This window comes from Brassica rapa, chromosome A06 (assembly GCF_000309985.2).
Source record: "Brassica rapa cultivar Chiifu-401-42 chromosome A06, CAAS_Brap_v3.01, whole genome shotgun sequence".
Lineage (NCBI taxonomy): Eukaryota > Viridiplantae > Streptophyta > Magnoliopsida > Brassicales > Brassicaceae > Brassica > Brassica rapa.
The window spans coordinates 16,167,104-16,190,318 of record NC_024800.2 but is presented as its reverse complement, the minus strand read 5'-3'; the positions used below and the strand labels follow the sequence as shown (position 1 = coordinate 16,190,318).

At 35.8% G+C, this 23,215-nt stretch overlaps 1 protein-coding gene across 1 annotated transcript; it reads right to left on the bottom strand.

The window, feature by feature from the left end:
- Positions 1 to 590: 590 nt before the first annotated feature.
- On the bottom strand, positions 591 to 21,589 carry LOC103873601 (putative receptor-like protein kinase At3g46340). The gene is made up of 5 exons (XM_018659747.2): positions 7,528 to 21,589; positions 7,219 to 7,345; positions 7,066 to 7,131; positions 6,586 to 6,775; positions 591 to 6,429 (listed from the first exon to the last, which is right to left on the bottom strand). The coding sequence occupies exons 1-5, from the start codon at positions 7,792 to 7,794 to the stop codon at positions 6,021 to 6,023; spliced, it is 1,059 nt and encodes a 352-aa protein (XP_018515263.2). The 5' UTR covers positions 7,795 to 21,589; the 3' UTR covers positions 591 to 6,020.
- Between the last annotated feature and the right edge of the window lie 1,626 nt (positions 21,590 to 23,215).

The window sequence follows — 23,215 nt, the reverse complement described above, 5'->3', positions numbered from 1 at the left end:
ATAGGTGAGAAGATGAGCAAGAGACTGAAAGATTGGTTTGCCAAAAAGCTTTCCCTTGGTGGAAAGGAGGTACTCCTGAAGTCTATTGCTATGGCTCTGCCTATTTATGCTACGTCATGTTTCCAGTTGACAAAACATCATTGTCAAAAGATCATGAGTGCCATGGCGAGTTTCTGGTGGGATGAGTGTGATGAGAAGAAAAAGATTCACTAGATTTCTTGGGCAAAAGTGTGTGTATCTAAAAAGAATGGGGGGCTGGGTTTTCGAGATATTGAGGATTTCAACCAAGCTCTCTTGGCTAAGCAGGCATGGAGATTACTCAATGAACCTGAGAGTTTGCTAGCCAGACTCTTTAAAGGAAGGTATTATCCTAATAAGAGTTTCCTGGAGTGTGGGAAAGGCTATCGGCCATTGTATGCTTGGCGAAGTATCTTATTTGGGAGGGAATTGCTGAGTAAAGGGTTGATTAAATCGATTGGGAATGGACAAGCAACGTATGTGTGGTTGCAAAATTGGATCATGGATGATGTTCCTCGCTGGCCTATTACTAAAGAAGCTGCAATCGATGTCAACATGAAAGTGTCTTCTCTGATCCAGGAAGAGAGACGGTGGGATGTGCTTAAGTTACATAATTTATTTCCAATAAATGATGTTCAGCGAATTCTACAACTTCCAGTGGGGGATTCTGTAGACAGAGACATTTGGGCTTTTACTTCGAATGGGGCGTATACAGTGAAGACTGGCTATGCTCTGGCTGCAAAGGATAAAGAAGCTCAAGCTTTGGATACGGGATTGAGCTCGCCAGGATTGCTAGAGTTGAAAAGAGAGATTTGGAAAATCCCTACCTTACCAAAGATAAGAAGTTTCTTATGGAGAGCAGCTTCAGGGGATCTGGCGGTAGCTGAGAGACTTAATACTAGGGGGATGAATGTAGATTCCTTATGTAAACTCTGCAGGCAGAGGAGTGAATCCACAGATCATGTGTTGTTTCATTGTGAGGTTGCTTAAGAGGTGTGGGAATTGGCAGGATTTTAACTGATTATACCTCCAATGGACAGTACTCTGGTGGAACTTCTGTCTTTCTACCTTAGGAAAATGTCAGATGAGACCATTCCGGTAAGCCAGAGAAGATCGATCCCATGGATTATGTGGACCATTTGGCGAAACAGAAATACAATCTTGTATGCTGATCGGCAGGAGTCGCTTACTCTTCAGGTAAAGAAGGCTAGTGATGAAGCTCATATTTGGCATGAGCTCAATGTTACTCAGCAAAACCCAATACAGATGAATGGGGTTTGTGGAGAAGTTAAAAGATGGGATCCTCCTCTTTCAGGTTTTGCTTAAGTGTAACATTCATGATAATTGGCGTAATGCTAAGCTTCACAGTGGTATTGCCCTTATTATTCGAGATCACAGCAGTAATGTTCTGCATCATGCAAGAGATGCCCATACTTTCTCTCCCAACAGATTGACGGCAGAGCTAAGATGCTTGGAATGGGAACTTCAGAGTATGCAGAACCTTGGGTATCAAGATATATTTTGGGTTTTGACCTCCATGATCTTGTTGAGGCGATGATGAAACCTTCAAACTGGCCAAGATTCAGAATCATTCTCTAACGTATCCATGCATTATGCTCTTCGTTTGGTTTGATTGCTTTTGAAACTGAAGCCATTGCATCAAATAGAGTAGCTCGAGAGATAGAAAAAAGTGTGTTGAAGAACAGTCTTTTTCAGTCTTACCTCGCTTTGGGAGGTCCAGATTGGCTACATCAACAGTTTTTTAGAGAAGCATCTTCTATTTGCTCATAGATCTTTTTTAGATTGAGCGTATTTGTGTTTCTCGTATGTTCGTTGTTCTTGAAACATTTGTCATTTGACTTTAAGCAATGCAGTCGTTAAAAAAAAACTAAATTTTTGTTTCCGCTTAGCGAAATTTTACCAAAGCATTCATCTAATGCTATTATATAGAACATAAATTTTAAAGTTATCTACGATAACAATTCAGTAAAACTGCTATAACAATGTGCTATCACTGTGAATTTGTTTTGTAGTGATTGTCCCTTTAGGTATAAAACCAACTTAACATTGTCCTTATAGTCTTTTTCAAAAAAAAAACATTGTCCTTATAGTATAAAATTTTCTATAATCCCAAAATTAACCTTAGATTAATCAAATTAAACAATATTTATAATTCAATTGAATTTAGTTAAACCTATTAATCAAACAAAAAGGATTTAAAATACCCAAAATTTCCCGTAACCCTAATCTAATTTCTTTTTTCCGCCTTTCACTCTCTCTCTCTCGAGACTACGAAGGCGATTGTGTGTCTTCTCCGTTGAAATCAACGGTTACTTCACCGGTGAAATCGAGTATCTCTTCCACTGGAACCCCTTCATCTCTCTCCGACATCGCTGGCACCAAAGGTAAACACCAACCTTTTTCCTTCCAATTTGACCGAGTTTTTTTCTCCTTCTAACTCTAATACCTTTATCTGCCTCTCTCTCTCTCTCTCTCTCTCTCTCTCTCTCTCTCTCTCTCTCTCTCTCTCTCTCTCTCTAGACAAACAAAAGGTGATTTCAGAGCTTCTCTCTACCTCTCCGCTTCTGTCTTTCTCCGATATCCCTATCACCTAAGGTATTATTTCCAAACTTTATATTTCTTCTTTGCATGTTCCTCGATCCGGATATTGTTTGGATGTGTGTATGTGTTTGTGTTCTTCATCCATGTTACTCTTTTGTATGTTTCTTTCTTAGAATTTATAATGTTGTTGTTCTTTTGCTAACTGATTATGTGATGATTTCGTTTCTGAGTTGTCTTATTGTGATTAATTGATTGCGTGTGAATTCACTTTTCTTAGTTTGACTAACTAATTTCTTTTGTGAATGGTTTTGTTAACTGATTTCATTTGAATTTGTTTGATTTTTGGTTTGTCTTAGTCTCTGTTTCACTATTAAGTTTGTTTCTTTGACTTGAAACAATATTTGTTTGATTTCGTTTTCAGAACATAATGAAAGTGTTTTTGTTTTGACTTGTGAATTTGATTGAATTTTGACTTATCCTGATTCAGTATGAAGTTGTTTATGTTTGTATTGATTTTAGGTTCTTTGATTAACATGATTGTCAAAACGTTGATGTAGTGAACCTTAATTTTGGTAATTAAATTTGAAATGTGAATAGAATGAAAATGTGAGTAGAATGAAAATGTGAATAGAATGAAATTGTTAGTGTCTCTGGCATATGTCTTTGTTTGACTCTTAAGTTGTCAATTTTGATTTAAATCAGTTTCGTTTGACTAAGATCAATTTCTTTTGTCTTTTAAGATATGGAATCAAAGCAACCTAAAATTTTATACGGAGAGGGTTTCGAACCTCAGGTCAAGAAGATCAACAACTGCTGCCGCATGGAACTACTCAGAATTCTGAAGGAAGCTATGTCTGAAGAATACAGAGAAGTAAAGAGAGATCCGATTTTCACACATATCCTGGCCATTCAATCAAATCGCCTCAAACTTTCGTGGAAACTGGTGCATAGCCTCTTGTGAAAGGAGCTGATTACCTCGAAGAGGTTTGTCTTTACGAGGACTCCTCTCCGGTTTTCGCTTCAGAAGTACCATGCTCTGACTGGCCTCAAGATTTCACAGGAAAGTAGCAGTGACGTAGTTAAATGGAAAGATGACGGGGGGTTTTGGAGTAAGCTACTAAAGGTAGCTGGAAAGATAACTTTGAAGTCGATCAGGAAGGTGCATCTACAAAAAGTTCACAACTGGACTCGGCTTGATAGGTTGAGGTTGATCTACTTGTGTGTGATAATGGGCGTGGTGATGGGGAAAGATGAGAAGGTTAACATCCCTCATATGTACATCAAGTTGGTGATGGATCTTGACAAGGTTTGGAAGTTCTATTGGGGTCTTCACTCGTTTGACTTCCTGCTGAGATCGATTGAGAAGACTAGGAAGAATTTGAGTAACAAGGAGAGCTACATTTTCAAGGGTTTCACCTATGCTATCCAGATTTGGATTATTGAAGCAGTTCTTTATTTTGGAGAAATATTAGGCAGAAGAGTCTGTGAGAGCTTCATAGGTCCAAGGTGTGGAAATTGGAAAGGAGCTGCAAAAGTTTATTATAAAGACATCATTCAACTTAAGGACTCATTTCCTGAGAAGGTATGTATATTAGTTGTCTAGATAATTATGTTTGTTGTATATATCATGTGGCTTTTAATGAGACATTTTTTTGTAGGGTGAGTTGTTTTTGGTCATCTCACAGAATCGTCTTGGTGATGTGCTTTTGCAAACTGCGTATGTAAGGAAGGGTGAGAAGCATGATGAAAGAGGTGACCTTCTTCAGGATAGGATCTGCAAGAATTTTGATTGGATCAAAACAGAGTGGAAAGTTTTATAATCTGAAGTTAGTGAAATGGAAGAAGTGGATGTAGAGGCAGAACCTGATGGGAGTGTAGATGATACTGATGTTGCAGCAGAAGTGGACACCACTGCGACTAATGTTGCAGGAAGAGGCAAGAGAAAGATTCATGACGAAGGAGCCGATTCAAGAAAGAAGAAGCTACTGTGTCAGGGATCTGCCGCAAAAAAATAACTCTTGATCCTGAAACTAAGAGTTTCATTCAGGGTCTCATCCACACATCTATCACTTCCTTGGGGGATAGACTCAGTACGCAATTGGAGAAGATGGAGGCTGGTTTTGTAGAGAGGATGGGGAAGATGGAGAGTTAGGTTTCACAGCTCAGAGAAGCTTTCACTTTAAGTTGTGAAGCAATCGGTCCTAGCAAAGCCGAACAAGATCCAACTAAGACCAAAGCCGATAAAGCTACAGCAAATAAAAATGCTGATAAAGCTCCAGCAAAGAAAAATGTACTACCTAAGAGAAAGTGTAGAATGATATACCATGGATTTTACCACTTTCAGCCATGGTATATAAGTGTTTTGGAGTCTAATATATGTGTTTGGAGTATCTTATAGAGTGTTTTCAGGTTCAGGTACGTTTTGGAGAACTTTTGTAATTTTGGAGCCTTTTGGAGACTTTCGAGGTACATAACTGCATAGAGGCGTTAGATGTTTATCTATGGATGAAGACCTTTACACGGTGCGATTGAGCCCATCTTTTGACACAAGATAGAAATTTTAGTTAGATTTCCAGTGCCATCAGTTTACGGTCAATCAGCATCCTATAGCAGAAGAGTAGTATGTCTGCCTCGCGAGAGGAAGCTGTCAAGGAGATGAAGAAATGTCGATCGACGGTGCACCCTTGGTGTTGATTGACGGTGATGCCATAACGCGGGCCGAGTCTCTTTCATGACCGACTTAAGCCCAACAGCCACCATAAATTACCAATATACTCATGGATTACCTAGTGAACTAATCGAATAGGAGTATAAAACCGCCCTAAGGTAGTGTCGACCAACGCTACAAAGTTAGCAACAATCGACACTCACTCTGTAATCGCAAGCGAAAGCTGGAGCACTGGACTTAGACACTTTATTAGACTCGCACCGACATCTTGATATCTTTACATTAGAATTCGAGTTTTTAGGATTGTCATTCACAAACCCTTAGCATATATACCTCTATAATCCTGATTGCCTGAAATCCTAGATCTATCTATTTATTCTCATACTTACAAACCGAACAACCAACTGATTTTCTTATTTACTGCTTTAATATATTATTGCCTAGCTTAATCGTGATTGCATTGAGTTTATTGTGTGTCCACACTATATGAAGATTCGATCTCTAAGTAATATAACTGAACCTCTTATTTGAGAGAGTAAAGCTACTCATAGGGTAATTTGAGTGATACAAACAGCCGCTATCATTGTTAGCTATACATACATGTTATATGAAAAACAAATAACTGCATATACATGTGGACAGAAATTACACGATAGGATACAAGATCAAAAGAATGTTCATCTCTTGTTTCTTTAGTTATAAAACTTTTCTTTTTGAAAATGGCGAAAGAAAAATTTGATACATCAACATTTATAAAGTTTCTTTACGAATACTATCTTGCACTGGGGAAAACATTGGTATCAAAGTTGATGGTCATTTCAAGGGAACTATCAGAATCGACGTCTTGTTTCTTACTTCTCATTAAATTTTCAGAAGTAAGACACTCTTTTAGTCCACTAATAACTTGGGACATGTTTGGTCGTCTTTGGGAAGAAGGGTTTGCACATGACATAGCCAATTCAAGAGCCTTCCATACAGAAGTTGAGTCGTAATCACCGCGAAGACTAGGATCCATAATCCTGGTAATATCTCCCCTGTTAAGCACAAACGCTACCCATTCTGTTATGTGTGGCTTTTCACGGTTTTGATCAATCACACGTTGGTTTGTGAGTATCTCCAATAACACAATCCCAAAGCTGTAGACATCACTCATCTCAGCCAAGCGACCTGTTCTATAATATCTGACAAGGCAATGAAATGTATTATGAATCACATGTATTCACTACGCCAACTAAAGGACACCATATTTCAACATGACATGGTGAAGTTCACATCTAGGGAAGTACATCATCGGCTAATAATGATGCAGTTATAAACAAACACATTTAAATACTTACTCGGGATCAAGATATCCAGGAGTACCAGCAACAACTGTAGAAATATGAGATTCATCTCCAAGTTGGAAAGATCTTGAAAGCCCAAAATCCGCAATTTTGGCGGTTAATTGCTGGTCCAACAATATATTCGTACTTTTGACATCTCTATGCACCATTGATGGTCGACATCCAATATGTAAGTATTCCAATCCTTCAAAAAATGTCAAAAGTTGATCTCTACATATTATTAAAAGAATCTGAAAATATCAAACTATTTTGAATTTATAACTAGTGTCACTGCTATGTGCATCACTGTAACAAAACAAAAATTAATGGCAAAAAATATTCAGTGTTAAAAGTATTCTTGAATCGTTCAGGTGGGGTTAATATGATTTTAAATTTATACTTTCTGAATCACAAGGAACGTTTTGTTTAAACTAATATAGTGATTAAAATATACTTTTGTCAAAATACTAAAATATAGTTAGGGTTAGTAAGAACCTAGTGCGGCATCAAGGGCTATTCTTAATCGTGTACTCCACTTTAAAACAGATATATCATGTTTTCCTGCATTAAATTAATAAAATAAGACCATGTGGTTTTGTAATAACAAAGATAAAAAAAGGAATGATAGTATCCATATACATCTTTCACCTGACAGATGATGTTTTAAATCTACATTGGACATGTATTCATAGATGAGAGCTAAGTGACCTCGTTCATCGCAATACCCGACAAGGCTGACCAAGTTTATGTGGTGAACTCGAAGTAAAAGTTCAACCTGCATATCAACAATGAACAACCATATGGAAATATTAGTTTAATATGGTACACTGAAATATATATAGTACATTATATACACACACATATATGTATATGTTACGAGTTTTTAAGAATATTGAGATAATTACATACCTCTGCCTTGAAATGTTTATAGCCTTGCGATGATGATTGGGAGAGTACTTTAACAGCTACTTCCTCTGAACCATTCAAATAACCATGATATACAATGCCAAAGCGTCCTTCGCCAAGAGCTGTTTGAAAATTGTTTGTCATTTTTGTAACTTCTGAATATGTAAACTTTTTCTTTGTCATCTTGATCGATTCTTCAGATATACTACTACTAGTAGATAAAATTGGTGAAGGTGGCACGCCTGTAGAAAAAGAAATAATTAGTGTAAAACAGTGCATGTAATACTTCGTAATATATAATTTGTTGGTTTGATGCATCAAATACCTTCTACATGAGTTGGTGTCTTTTTCTTTCTGCACATACACATGAGAACCAATACTACCAGAATGATTACGACAGCAGAAGCAGGTATAACGAATATCATTGGAATTTTGAAAATTGGAATTTTAAAATGGATAAACCCTGTTACATCAAAAGATTATGGTAATTGATCAAAATCATGATCTTTGCATACCTGTATAATTTGGCATTAGAATGGTGGGTATAAGTGATGTTACTTTTCTAATAATTAACAATTAATGAATGAGAAATATAAATTTTCAAAATCAGCGACCCACCGATCCAACTCATTGCAATACTAACCAAGATTGATAGATATGACGAGTTCACCACAAGTAGGAAGGTATGATTTCAAAATATTGTCAATCAAACTGACTTATAATTTTTTCTTATAGATTGTTTGCTTTATTAATCTGAAATCTTATAACTGAAACCAAATAAAAAGGGTTTTTCATAACTAAACCATACCAAGTGGAATAATATCCCTTGTATATTAAAGCAGAACCATTTGCAATAAATATGTTCACACACACATTGACACGTGTCAGCTTCACAATCATTTTAACTTTAGAATGATCATGTGTCAGTTTCACAGTCGTTTGGCAAGTAATGTGTTCACATACTAATTTTTTAACTCCATCGCATACTATTTAATGTGTTCGCACACTAATTTTTTTTAATTAGCTCATTTTCAGTTTTCGTATTTATAACTTTTGTATTAGTGAATCAAAGTTCTCTGCGGGCAAGAACTGAATAATATCATTGTTGAAAGAAATAAATTACAAAATCATTGAGACTCATATCAACTAAAATGGCAGAATGAGAATGTTTTTAGAAATTGAAAGTTTTGGTATCTTGCCGAACTTGGCCATGGTTAAGGTTTATGCATAAAGCACAAATAATTGTGATTGATTATGAATTAAGGAAACTAAGGTGAAAAACGCCACATACAAAGTTGAATCTTTAGTTTAGCCAAGTATTGTTTTTCTTTACAGAGTTTTCATATCAAACCTAGCAGTGATATATGAGTTATTATTATTAGTATATTTTAAAAGTTTTGCCAAATATTTTTTTTGTCATAGCCAAATATAAATATATACATAGAAAAATTACATTAATAATTATATAGGAGTTAATAGGCATTCCCTTATTGAATCCTTCCAAACAATATATATACATCTTTATAACTTATAAGGATAATTGTACTTGTCACAATTAGGTTAGTGCATATCACATTTTTCAAAGCCGTTTAATCTTTTTTCGTTGTTGAAATTGAAGGTGCTGATGAACATGTGCAAATCACTTCATAAATAATGTATAGGAGATTAGTTTAAAATATAAAAAATCGTCTAGCATGAGCACATTCACCTACACATTAAGAATATTACTGAAATGCAAATTGGAATTTTCTTAAAAAATAGAATCTTAAAAGAAACATTCGAAGACTCCAAAAACTAAACATTTGATAAAAGTATCTTTTCATGCAGCTCACCAAACATTCAGTGATGTTTTATTGAGAAAGTAATTTGTAACATCCATATCCATGATTTCCTTATAGACTCATTTTCTGTAACAAAAATGAAGTTCAAAACTTATTTTTCTCGTTTGTTCACATCAAAGTTCATAAAACTACTCTTTTTTCTTTCTCCAATACAAAGAGCTTCATCCCTTTTCTTTTCTCCTTCAACACATAATAGGGATTTACGCGAGACAAGTTGTTGTTAAATTATCTGATGATCAATCATCAATGAATTTTCAGGTGAGATTTCCGGACAGGTTTCTGGCAGTTTTCTGGTAAGTTTGTGACCTCCCTATTTTTAATTTAGGAAAAATTATGTTTAGAGAAATTTTCCATTTAGTGAGGGTTATTATCTTGTGAAAGTTTCTAGTTATAAAAACTTTATTTCTAGAGATTCTAAACCTAATTTGTTAATTCTCGTGTTGCAATTAACAATATATTTCGTTGATCTTTTCCAACTAGTTGCAAAGATGAGGGCTATTCATTTATTATTTTCCTAGTTTAGTCCTGATATTATGGGAAGTGTAGGATAGTAACATGTTTTATCTGTGTGAATTGAGTCTGACTAGAGTGTTGTTTGTTATTTAATTTATTCTTTGTTAAAACCGGGGATAAGAAATTAGAGAATTCAACTGTTGATCTATTTGTTTGATGTTAAGGAACTGTTATATATAAGAGTATAACATATAGTATAAGACTGGTTAGCCGGATACATGAAAGTACTTTTGTATCACCTGATGTTTGGTGTGGAGATTGTTGGGTGTAGAAGAAAGCACTTATGTACCACCACACATGAGCGAGGGGAGTACATGGAAGCATTTATGTACTATGTAGCAATTTGTGTGTGTGGAGATAATGGGGCGTACAAGGAAGTACTTTGTATGCAATTTGCTTTAGCTGTGAAGTTATGGAGTTTGTAGTTGTTCGTGTTTGAATCCAGAGTTTTGTTTGGATATTGTTGCTGGATTCTGGTTCTGCGACTCTCACTTGGCCTTTTATTGTTTCGGAGTCGTCTTGGTGATGGAGTTTTCTGTTTAGTCACCTACGTGGTTTCTTCTAACTTTGCAGCTTTTCCAGCATTCTTTTCTTCTCTTGCGAGGAGGTGGCCAAGCTGTTTTTTTTGTAGATGGCTCGTTTTGGTTTGCAAGCGTCCGCATGTAAGAATTGGTTGTCGTTTTTGTTTGCGAGCATCCGTGTGTAAGAATTGGTTGTCCTCCTTGACTTTCTTCCATTTGATGATCAAAGATTTATCCTTGGGCCTCGACTTTCTTGATTTCTTCAGTTGGTGTTAATGGCTGAGTAAGAGTGGTTCTTTTGCTTGCTCCAAGTGATGGCTCTCGTTTTATTATGTCTTTGCTTGTGGCTGGTAGTCCCGGTTAAGCTCCTTCAATCTCTCCAGTTATTTGGTGGAGTAATTAATCTTGGTTCTTTTTCATTGTTCATACCCTCAGATTATGTTTTGGTATTCTTAGAAGAATTGAGGTTGTTTCTTCGGTTGGTGACAAAAGGTGTAGAGTCTTGTTCATGCAGCTTTAGAAGAAGGTATCCCACTTTTAAATCATGTAATTCAAGCTTTCCATATTTGGGAATATGACAACATTTTCGTTATTCTAATCAAACCATGATGATTGACGATGTACGAATTTTGATTTTGGGATACATTAAATAATGAAGAATCACCACAAAGTTAATTAAATCCCATAGGAGTTATGATGAAGAAATGATCTCACTTTCAAATCATGTGATTCAAGTTTTTCATGTTTGGAAATATGACAACTTATTCATCATTCTAATCAAACGAGGATGATTTGTAATGTAAGAATCTTGATTTGGATACATAAACTAGTGGAGAATCTCTACGAAGTTGAATAAATCTCATAGGAGTTATGATGAAAATTTTTATTCCACTTTGAAATCAGGTGATTCCAGCTTTCCATGTTTGGGAATATGACAATTTATTCGTCGTTTTAATTAAACCAAGATGAATCACGATGTGAAAAGTTTGATTTGGATACATAAACAAGTGGAGAATCACCACAAAGTTGAATAAATCTCACAGGAGTTATGATGGAGAAGTTATCTCACTTTTAAATCAAGTGATTCCAATGTTCATGTTTGGTACTATGATGTCTTATTCGTCATTATAATCAAACCAGGATGAATCAAAATGTAATAATATTGATTTGAATACAAAAAATAGTGGAGAATCACCACGAATATTAATAAATCTCATAGGAGTTATGATATGAGTTAATATGAGTTGAATAAATAACCATGAAGTTAAATAAATCACCATTGATATGAGTTATATTTTATCATCACCCAATATAAATATTTATATAGAAAATTTACATTAATGATGATATATGAGTTAATAGGAATTACCATATTGAAAACCTTACAAAATACATAAATATGTATAAATAAAATTGTACATGTCACAATTAGGTTAGTGCCATGTCACATTTTTTCAAAGCCATCACATCTTTTAAAAAAAAAAAAAATTGAATGTGGTGATGACACACAAACACTTCATAAATAATGTATAGGAGATTAGTTGACAATGCAACAAAATCGTCTAGAATGGGCATATTCACTTACACATTAAGAAATATTACTTCAATGCAATTGGAAATTGTTTTACAAATAGTATCTTAAAAGAAACATTCAAAGACGCCAAAAACTAAACATTTGATAAATGTATCTTTTCTTCCAACTCACCAAACATTCAGTGATATTTTATTCAAAAAGAAATTTGCAATATCCATGATTTCTGTATAGACTCATTTTCTGGTTTGAGTTAATAGGAGTTGAATAACTCCTAATAAAAAATGAAGTTCAAAACTTCTTTTTCTGGTTTGTTCACATCAAAGTTCATAAAACTACTCTTTTTTCTTTCTCCTATACTAAGAGCTTCATCCCTTTTCTTTACTCCTTCAAAACATAATAGTATTTAACGCGAGAAAAGTTGTTGTTAATTATCTGACGGTCTATCATCGATAAATTTTCTGGTGAGATTTTCGGACGAGCTTCCAGCAGTATTCTGGTAAGTTTGTTACCACCCCATTTTTAGTTTTGGAAAGATTCTGTTCAGAGAAATTTTCCATTTAGTGAAAGATTCTATCTTGGGAAATTTTCCATTTATAAAAACATTATTTCTGGAGATTCTGAACCTAAACTGTCAATTCTAGTGTTGCAGTTAACTATATCTTCCGTTGATCTTTTCCAATAAGTTGAAAAGATGAGGGCTATTTCATTTATTCTTTTAGTCATGATATAATGGAAATTGTAGGATCAAAACATGTTTTGTCTGTGTGAATTGAGTCTGACTGGAGTCTTGTTTGTTATTTAATTTATTCTTTGTTAAAACCAGAGATAAGAAATTAGAGAATTCAACTGTTGATCGATTTTTTTTGCTGTTAAGCAAAGGTTTATATATATAACGTTTAGTATGAGATTGGTTAGCCGGATACATGGAATTACTTTTGCATCCGCTGATATTTTGTGTGTAGTTTGCGGGGTGTAGAAGGAAGCTCTTATGTACCACCACACATGAGCTAGGGGAGTACATGGAAGCATTTTTGTACTATGTAGCATTTTATGTGATGTGGAGATTATGGGGGGGGGGGGGGGGGGTGGGGTACAAGGAAGCACTTTGTATACAATTTGCTTTAGCTGTGGATTTATGGAGTTTGTAATTGTTCGTGTTTGAATTCAAATTTCTGTTTGGATAATGTTGCTGGATTCTTGTTCTGCGACTCTCACTTGGCCTTTTATTGTTTCGGAGTCATCTTGGTGATGGAGTTTTCTGCTTAGTCACCTACGTGGTTTCTTCTAACTTTGCAGCTTTTCCGGCCTTCTTTTCTTCTGTTGTGAGGAGGTGGCCAAGCTGTTTCTTGTAGATGGCCCGTTTTGGTTTGCAAGCATCCGTGTGTAAAAATTGGTTGTCGTTTTGGTTTGCGAGCATCTGCGTGCAACAATTGGCTGTCCTTCTTGACTTTCTTCCAGTGATGATCAAGGTTCTATTTTCTTGATTGCTTCAGTTGGTGTTAATGGCTGAGTGAGAGTGGTTCTTTTTCTTTCTCTGGGTGATGGTTCTCGTTTTCTTCTGTCATTGCTTGTGGCTGGTAGTCCCGGTTAAGCTTCTTCAATCTCTCCAGTTTTCTGGTGGAGTATTTAATCTTGGTGCATTTTCCTTGTTCATACCCTTTGGTTATGTTTCGGTATTCTTTGAAGAATTGAGGTCGTTTCTTCGGTTAGTGACAAAAGGCGTAGAGTCTTGTTCATTTATCTCTCACAACAGTTTCGTTTTAGATGTTTGGCTATTTGTTTAGTCTCTAAGATGTTTGAGAATTGTTTCCCTTATGTGGACTAATGTCTCTGGAATCTATCATGTGATAGTTTCTTCAAAATTTTTGTGTTTCAGCAAAGGTGGCATTGGTCTTTGGGAATCACCGAGAGGGTGAAGGCGGAATTCGTTGCAAAGGCAAAGATCCGCCTCTGCAACACAGTCTCCGATTGGAAGGACAAGTGGGAGATCTACAGGTATGAGGGAGAAAGTCCACTGAGCTCACGAAGGATGTGTGGGATGGCCTCATCGCCTATTGGCAGCACCCCTCTTCGATCAAAAAGGCCAATTCGTGCTCGGCTTCTCGAAGAACGAAGGATAAAGATGGTCATTTGCCCATGCTTCACAGAACCGGACAAAAACCTCATGCAGGAATCCGTCTAGAAGCTGTAAGTTTTGTTTTAAATATTTATTTTAAAATTTTCAATTAATTTAATATTTAATTTAATTTTTTTTTTTTGTAGTTCGAGAAGACGTGAGTTTTACCATCTCTGTCTGACCTATTCAAGATGACTCACGCCACATCCGACGGAGTTTTTGTGGATCCTGCATCTCAGAAACTCTTCCAAGCAGTGGCTTCTCGGATTGAAGAACGGGAGACGCAACTAACCCAGGAGTCTCTCGATGGATTACCCGTCACATTGTCCACCGAAGACGCCGACAGAATCTTCGAAGAGGTACAACTTAAAATTTTAGTTTACATTATTTTTAATATTTTAACATAATTAACTATATTAATATATGTTTTAATTTTATAGGTGGCTCCTAAAAAGAAGGGACGAATAGTCGGTATAGGCTCTGTTAACGAAGTTGCAAGGGCAACTTCATCATACACTTCGAGAGGGGATGAAGAGACTTCTCAGATGAAAGCTCGAATGGATAGCCAGCAGGTTCATTTAGACTCTCTTGAGGATTTGCTACCCGGTTATGTAGAGAATGTTGAGTGAGAGACGAGCCGCTCTTGGGTTGCCAGTATGAGATCCCCAAGAGTCCGATCCAACCCGTCAACAGCCGAGCAACCCCACCGACTACTTCGATGATATGTAGTTTTTTTATATTTCAGTTTGTATTATGAATTTAAATATTATTATATGACTTTTAAATGCTTTTTTAAAATATGTTTTTTATTTTCATATTTCGTTTTAAAATTAAAATTATTTTAAATTCTGAATTTTAAATAAATTCAAATTTATATTTGAGGTTAAAAAAATATTCAAATTTATTATATATTAATAAGAATCGATGTAAACTCCACGTAAATGTTTACGACTGATTACCGACGAAAGATTTACGAGGGTTTTACATCGAAAAGTTTACGTGTTCTTTACAACGAATGTATTTACGTCTGCTTTACATCGAAACCATTACGGGGAGTTTACCACGAAATATTACGTCTCGTTTACGACGAAAAGGTGCCCTGCGCTTTACGAGGAATATATTTCGTCGTAAACTTAACAAGTCATTTACGACAAAACCTCCGTTACGACAGACGTTTTACGACGAAACGTCTTTCGAGGTTAATTCGTCGTAACACCCCGTTTACGACGAATTTACAATGTATATTGCCCTCGTAAAAAATATGTTTTCTTGTAGTGTAAGTTAAAATAACTGGTTATACTAACTGATTCTTATATATTTATATTTATATAAATTTTAATTAAATTTAGAAATTATTTTTTCATTAAAATTAAATATTTTAAATTAATAATAGTACTGTGTAAGGTAAAATAATGTACGTCAAAATTAAAATATCTAAATTCTGTTCAAAAATAAAAGTTTCTATTAATTTATTCAACAGAACAAATAATTTTGCATTTTGAAATTGCTGATTAAATCTAGTTTAAATTAATTTAAATTATTGTCACAAATATAAATTATAATATAATCATATTAAGAACTGTAGTATTAAACAACATTACTTTGATTTTTTTTTGAAAAGGTTACTTTTATAGTATTTTTAATCTAAGAACGAATACAAAATGAAATTGCATTGGACTGGAGCAAAGCCAAACTAAGTTATTTTATACAGTTTTAGTTTCTATATAACCAAAAAAAAAAAATTAACGGAACGTTAAACCGGATTGTGTCCATCCCTGCATCATGCCATGCATGATAATCAAAGCAACGGTTGAAGTTTCAGACATTCTTAATATGCTAACTGATAGGTGTATTGTCAGTACACTTTCTGAGGGTCCATAAAATTTATGTCTTCACAAATTATAGAGACCCTTTTTGTGTAAATTAATGATATTATCAATGTTTTTCGTAAAACATCTTTTTTTTTTCTTTTTTTTTCTTTTTTTTTGTAAACGAATAGAGAAACGTAGGTACCTTCATGTTCTTGAGCTTGAACAAGGTGGATAACAGCGAACGTTGACACAAATGATAGCAACAAAATCCCATGGGTAATCTCCATATCTGTTACTTCCCAATAAAAATCAAGAGAAGTAATGTCCTAAATTCTAAATGATATATGATGCTTATAAGAAGCAGTGGGAGCACACAACTACTTTCAGAATATTAAGAAAAAGACTTTCTCAAGTGAGGCCTCAAAACGTGAGAACATGACTAAATTAGATGCTTTTTGTTAACATATAATTCAAGTGGTCTAGTTTTTGAAACGGACTGGAAAGTATATGCTATATATATAATAGTACGTATAGCCACTAACTAACATTAAGAAAGGGATATGTAAAAAAACTAACTTTAAGAAATGTTGAGAGAAACAGTTGACTCGAATTGTTGTTTTGCTTTAGAAGCCTCCTGTGTGAAATTTGAGGTCAACTTAGATCATTTTGGTTCTAAACTGCTCACCATGAAACAAAAACATTTGGTGCACAGATCTCCCTCTGGCTATCTTTTCTAACATTTCGATTTTTATCAAAATTAAAAGGCCCTTGAATGGACCAAACTACGTTAGGTGTACAGATCTCCCTCAGCCTATCTCCTTTTGATTTAACCATGGGATCCAGTGAAAAATTTAGGTTAGGGTTTGAGCTAATGTATTGGATAAGTAATAAACAAAATGGCTATTTTAGTACGATGTGAAGAGAAAAAAATGTTTTTTTATTGATTGTTGTATTGGATAATTAAGTATGGGTGAATTTGCTATCTAGCCAAGTTTTGAGTCAACATTAAATAAATAGCTTTGATTTTGACGTTATTAAATTGATAACATTTCATACACATTTTATCCGGTTATGTCCTTATCCTTTCTAAGTTACCGGTGACAGTGGGACCAAGGATTAACGTCGACGAGAGCACATGTCCAAGAAAAATTGAAATTTAATATTGTCCACGTACGGGTTAACTATTCTAAGTAAGTGTTGTATTCCATTTATAAAAGTACTATGTCAGATAGAACAAACAGAATATCTTCATACCAAACAGAATTATAAACTCTAAACTTAACCTGCACACTTAAATACTAAACAATAAACTCGAGTCTCTAAATTCAAACCCAAATGTTAAATTTAATTTAAAGTTACAATGTTTTAAGGAAAACAACAAAAATAACAAAAATATAAATTTTGAACTATTATTCTATATTATCTAACATGGAATGAAGACTACTCTTGTAATTCAACCCCAACTCACCTCTAACCTTAAACCCAACACACCTCCAAGACTGATATACTAAACCCTAAACTTGAATTCCTAAACCCAAATCTAAATGTAAAATATTTTAGATTAAATTAAAATATGAAAATAATATATAATATTTTGTACTATCACCTATACTATATAAAATGGAAAGGAAAATAGACTTGAGAGGAAGTACTACACCCTAAACTCTAATCACTAAACCCTAAACCCCTCAATAATTAACCATATAACAATCCTACCATAAACCCTTATATACTTAACCTTAAACCATAATCACTAATCCCTAAACCCAAATATAAACCCTAAACCCAAATATAAACCCTCAACCTAAATAGAATGGAACTAGATAAATAGTATAGTACATATTGGTGAATTTATAAAATGTATATGATATCATGGAAAAAGTTAATGCTAACTCCAAATAATATCATGAAATGTCTATGATATCATGAAATGTCTATGTTATGCAATTATAATAGAATACAACAAATAGTAAAGATCAAATATTTCATTTCACATGAATGGTCTTTCCATTCTACGTACACACGATCTATTCCACTTATATACACATTGCATCATTACATATAAATGAGAATATATTTACCAGATGGCTCAAATCCAGTTTCGAACAATCTACTTGGCAGCCTAATCTTCTATTGGTAACCTGAGAAACAAAAGTAAAAGATAAAGGTGTTAGGATCCATATAACAAAGTAAATGTAAAATAAATTGTATAGTATAACAATAATTAGGAAGAAGAAGAAGAAGAAATGTGTGACTTTTTGATGACCACGTTTAACTTTAACTCTCTTGAATAAATTTTTTTTTTTCAAATTGTAGGTTTAACCGGTTGCGTTGAAGGTTAAAAGTGTAATATTATATAAAATACACTCTGTATCGATGTATTCTAGGGTATTTGACTACTGATCTAAATATTGTTTTTTTTTGTAGCCATACCACCTAATTCCCCATTAAGTAATAAACAAAATGGCTATTTTACTACAATCTGAAAAGAAAAATGTTTTTTTTTTCTTATTGATTGTGAACGTTGATACAACGAGGAAGAATGGAAAGTATATGATTGAAAGTAAATTGGAATACAAGATCTCATTCTCCCTTCTTCTCCATTTATAACTGGTGGTATGTGGCGTATTTTTCTGGCGTGTTCATGGCGCCATTAAGTCGTCATTGATTGACCTGATCTCTCCGACATTTTGAGTTGACTGGTCAAAACGGGGTTAATTTTCTTCGGGTTTGTGATGGGTCTTGGTTCTGTTATAGATTGTACCTTATTCTAGTGGGCCTTCTGACTATTGGGTCAGATTTTGAACTGGGTTTGGAGTGGGGTGAAACCCACCTCCAACAGTAGCACCTTTGGAGTCCGGCGCGTTTCAAGTTGTCAGCCAGTTCGTGTCTTAATTCTGATCTGGGTGGCGTATTTGTCACATTGGTTTATGATTTTCAAGATCCTGTTCAAGATACTGGTTCCCCTAATTAATCACGAATTTGGCTTGATGTCTGATTGAGATAAGTTGACTTCAAATTTCACACAGGAGGTAACCAATTTAATTCTCTCTGATATTGTTTGTATGAAAAAAATTCTTTTACTTCCAACTCTCGTTGGTAACCACTTTTGATTCTCTCTGATTGTTGCTCTTCCGGTATTTTTTTTATTGCGTCTTTGCCATTACTTCTTTGTCGTTCATTGTTGTGTGGATATTCGCTCCTATGCTCTTTTTTTAAAAAAATAAATTTTAAATTTTATTCATAAAAAAAACCTTTGTACAACTAGTGGAATTTATACTTTTTCTTTTTTATTTATCTACTACTCCTATGCTGAACTATGGTGAGGCCTGCAATATTTACATTTTTGTTCCAAACCAAAATTGTAGAGCTCCTTCCAATCATTTCACTCCTTTCCTACTCACCAAACTTAGCTTATTTTTGATCCCTTTGTCAATGATCTTCTTCAACAGCTGTATGGGAGCTGGTTTTTCCCATTTCTCCGCTGGTTTCTCTCTCTCCATAAGGGATGTGTTCACTCAGATAGCCAAAGATGATGTACGTCAAGGATTAGACCATGGTACTTTAACATTTAAGACCATGTTAGTTTACGATCGTCCTTAAAGGGGATGGCAAATATTGGTTTGGACCTTTAGTGGAAGGCGTAATTGACCGAGGGCCAAAGAGCGCTTGTCGAGATTGATAGGCAAAGTTTGCCGGGGTTATCCATGCTAATATGGCCGATAGTCGTATAAAACGATTCTCCGCTCTAGGTTTCAGTTATACGACGAATATTTCGTGTAATGTGACCTATAGTATTATGAAAATCGAGTCTTTTTTGTCTGAGGAAGACGAAGCCCAAGAGGTTTGCTACATAACCAGTGTGGAGTCAGTGGCGGGATGACTGCCTTCTTGGATGTGACCGAGGGAAAAAAAAGCAGAAGCCAGCGAGCCGCAGGGTTCTTCACAAAGCCTGTTATGTTAACTTTAGAAAGTTTCTTCGTAAGACTTGGTCTGATTGTACGAAGGATTTTTCGCGTAAGTAACGGGGACCGGTTTTACGAAGGTTGTAAATCGGTGATATGTACACATATGTCAAAGTAGCGTTGTTTCTGCGGGTTTTACGAGAAAGGTTTATGCTGCGATTTCTATCTTAGGTGAAAGTTGCTTGGAGTTACTCATGGAGTGTTACCGAAGTTTATTTCAATACGATATAGTCACATAACGTTTTTCATAAGTTTTTTGAGAGGATTCTCATGACACCTTCGTTTCGGGAACGAATTGGTCAACCAAAGGTGGATCTAGCTAACCATCGGGAGGAAAGTGCTCCTTTTAATGTGCACGATGCTACATCTATTCTCGAGTTTTCTTCATCGCAAATATTTTTGATGTTTTCCGTGATTCACTTGGTACAACGGAACTGAAAGAAATGCTTTGGTGATTGAATTTTTCTCCTAGAAAATTTTAAACGAAACTTGCTTTCTAAAGCCGGAAAGGGCTTCAATACTTTGGTTAATCGTCGAGTTTCAGTTTGATATTGGTACAGGTTTTCTGCACGCATGATTGCGACAAGAAATGATGTATAGTCTTTGAGATTATGTTCATGATCGTCTGGATATGTTGCTTGCGTTTAGACGAATTTTAGATTGTCGTTTGCCTATTTGGGATGATTTGCTTTGACGAAATCGTTCTCTTGACGATTTGCAAAAGTTTTTTGAAGTTTGGGAGTATACGAGTATAGTATACGTACCTACTCCCCCTTTTTTTTACGAAAGAAAACGGTTGAACCGATATTTTGAAGGGTTGTGTATGTTTCTTCTTTTAAGGCTTGGAATGATCGCTAATCCGGGACGATTTAAAGACGACGCTTGGATTGTGATTTGGTTGTTTCCACATTGACGACTTGGAATATGTCGGTTTCGAGAAAATTGCTAGTAACGAATTGGTTTTAAGACGACGTTCATGTCTCTAGTTTTTTTTTTCTCTTTAGGAAGCGAGCTTGATATGCGTGGCGATCATTTCTTGATTTTCGGAGAGTTTAGATCGGTTTGCAAGATCTGGCAGAACAGTTATGGAACGATATATGGAGACAGGAAAAATCGCCTAAGACTTAGTTCGCTAGACTATCCACCTAGGTTTTACGTTCCCTAAAGTTCTATGGCAGTCTCAAAGGCGTTTTTATTTCTTAGTAATTTCCTACGAAAATTCCAAGTCTGATTTTAAAAATTTCAAGTCGGAAATACCTTAGTTCTCTCGAAGATGCAGTTTTGTCTCTTCTCAGTTTTGTTTGCTTCTTTCCCTTTTCTCTTCTCGTGTATGTTCGCCATTTTCGATATTGGTGTTTATCCTTTGAAACTTGACAATTATTTTCCGAACTTGACTGTTATCTTCTCTTTAGATACGACGTTGATTTTTATAAAAAAGTTCAACGTAATCGTATAGTTGAGGCGACTAAGGTGTTAAGTTGACTGTTCCCGTTTTATACGATTAATTTGAATTTATGCGAGAAAACAAGTCTTTGCGGGTTTTTTTTATTGTAAAGTTTCAATGGTTCTCCAATCGAGACGACACAAGAGATGTTTCGATCGAGATTCGAAGGAGAACGCAAAGATGGAAGTAAGGGCGAGCAAGCCAAGGAGTTTAGACGAGTCTAACTTGTTCTCGTCATAAAATCTCAACGGAAACTCCGATTGTGACGAAACGAAAAGTGTTTTGATCGGGATTCAAAAGAGAACACAAAGTAGGAGCTTTTTGAGGCCTGACAGGTCGCTATGTAGTGAGCTGGAGGTCTGACAGGTCGCTATGTAGTGAGTAGAAGTAAGCCAAGAAGAGTCCTACTTGTTTTCGTCGTAAAATCTCAAATGAAACTCCGATTGAGACGAAACGAAAAGCGTTTGTTTTTTGTTTCGATGAGGATTCAAAATATAATGCAAAGGAGAACCTTTCTGAGGCCTGACAGGTCGCTATGTAGCGAGTGGAGGTCTGACAGGTCGCTACATAGCGAGTAGAAGCAATCCAAGAAGTGTCCTACTTGTTTTCGTCGTAAAATCTCAACGGAAACTCCGATTGAGACGAAAAAAAGCGTTTCGATGAGGATTCAAAGGAGAACGCAAAGGAGGACCTTTCTGAGGCCTTACAGGTCGCTACGTAGCGAGTTGAGAGTTGGCTTGAGCTCGGTCGCTATGTAGCGACTGAGCCGTGTGCGTGCTCGGTCGATATGTAGCGACCGAGCTGTGTGCATACTCGGTCGCTACATAATGACCGAGTCGTGTACTTGCTCGGTCGCTACGTATATTCCCAAGCACCTCAGGCGAGAAGTTAACAAAGAGGAACTTGACGGATTTCACAAGAGGGTGAAGAGGGTTCCTAAGAATATGTCTTTTGAGGATGCATATCATAAGTATAGACTTGGTAATTTATTCAGAGAGAGCAGAGAGACTGATAAGGACATTGAGCTCCTATTCAACAAGGTCAGCCCTAAACCCAAGAGGACACTGAAGAAGGAACAAGATCCTGGAAAGTTCCTGATTCCATGCTCTATACGTAGCCACCATTTACCAGACTCTCTATGTGATACTGGATCTGCAGTCAGCATCATGGCCATAGACACTACTGAGCTATTAGGACTAAAGATGGAACCTTCTAAAGATAGTTTCACTTTCGTGGATAACTCCAAGGAAAACTCAGCAGGCATGATCAAGAATGTCAAAGTAGAGATAGGATACTGCATTATCCCTGTGGACTTTCACGTCGTGAAGAGCAAATATGGCCAGATATCTTCTCTTCTTTTTAGAAGAGCCTTCATGGCTACAGCAGGGGCAGTTTGTGATCTTAAGAGAAATAAGATGTGTTTGACTAATGTTGATGAAGCTGTCTTCTATGATCCCATGGAAAAGAAGAAAAGTGAGGAGCTTATTTCATGCATAGAGATGTTTGAAGATCCAGGACCTACAGCTGATTCCAATCGCGAGCCTGCAATATCAGAATCAGCATCGATCGACATTAAAGTTGCTGCATCGGTCGACTTCCAATCCTCAAAATCGATCGACAATAAGCCTTCAGAATCGAACGACTCTCAGTCTTCAGAATCGATCGACACGTAGCTTTCAGCATCGGTCGATACCCTCGGACTTTCAGAACAGCCCGAGACTGAAAAGTCTAAGTCTGGGAAGGAAAAATAATAGAAAGAAGAAAAATAAAAGGAATGCAGATGCAGATCCCCTATCAGTAGTTCCTTTGCAATGTCAAGAGGGTAGTCTTGAGTATAGAGTGCGCTGCAGAGAAGGTTCTGAATCCTTTACCAAGGTAAGAGTGATATGTGATTCATAGCTGAGAGAGAAAGGAGAAGTTTCTGCAAGAGCTTTTATCAACTGCATCAACAAGATGAGAAAGAGAGACACTGAGACTGGTTCTGGAGCAAGTTC

Excerpts from the sequence above, each read along its gene's own strand:
- LOC103873601 (XM_018659747.2), bottom strand. The coding sequence starts at position 7,794 with ATGCATCAAACCAACAAATTATATATTACGAAGTATTACATGCACTGT. Across the intron at positions 7,132-7,218 it reads TTTAAAACATCATCTGTCAG|GAAAACATGATATATCTGTT; the intron begins GTGAAAGATGTA and ends AATTTAATGCAG. Across the intron at positions 6,776-7,065 it reads AGCCCTTGATGCCGCACTAG|GATTGGAATACTTACATATT; the intron begins GTTCTTACTAAC and ends CATTTTTTGAAG.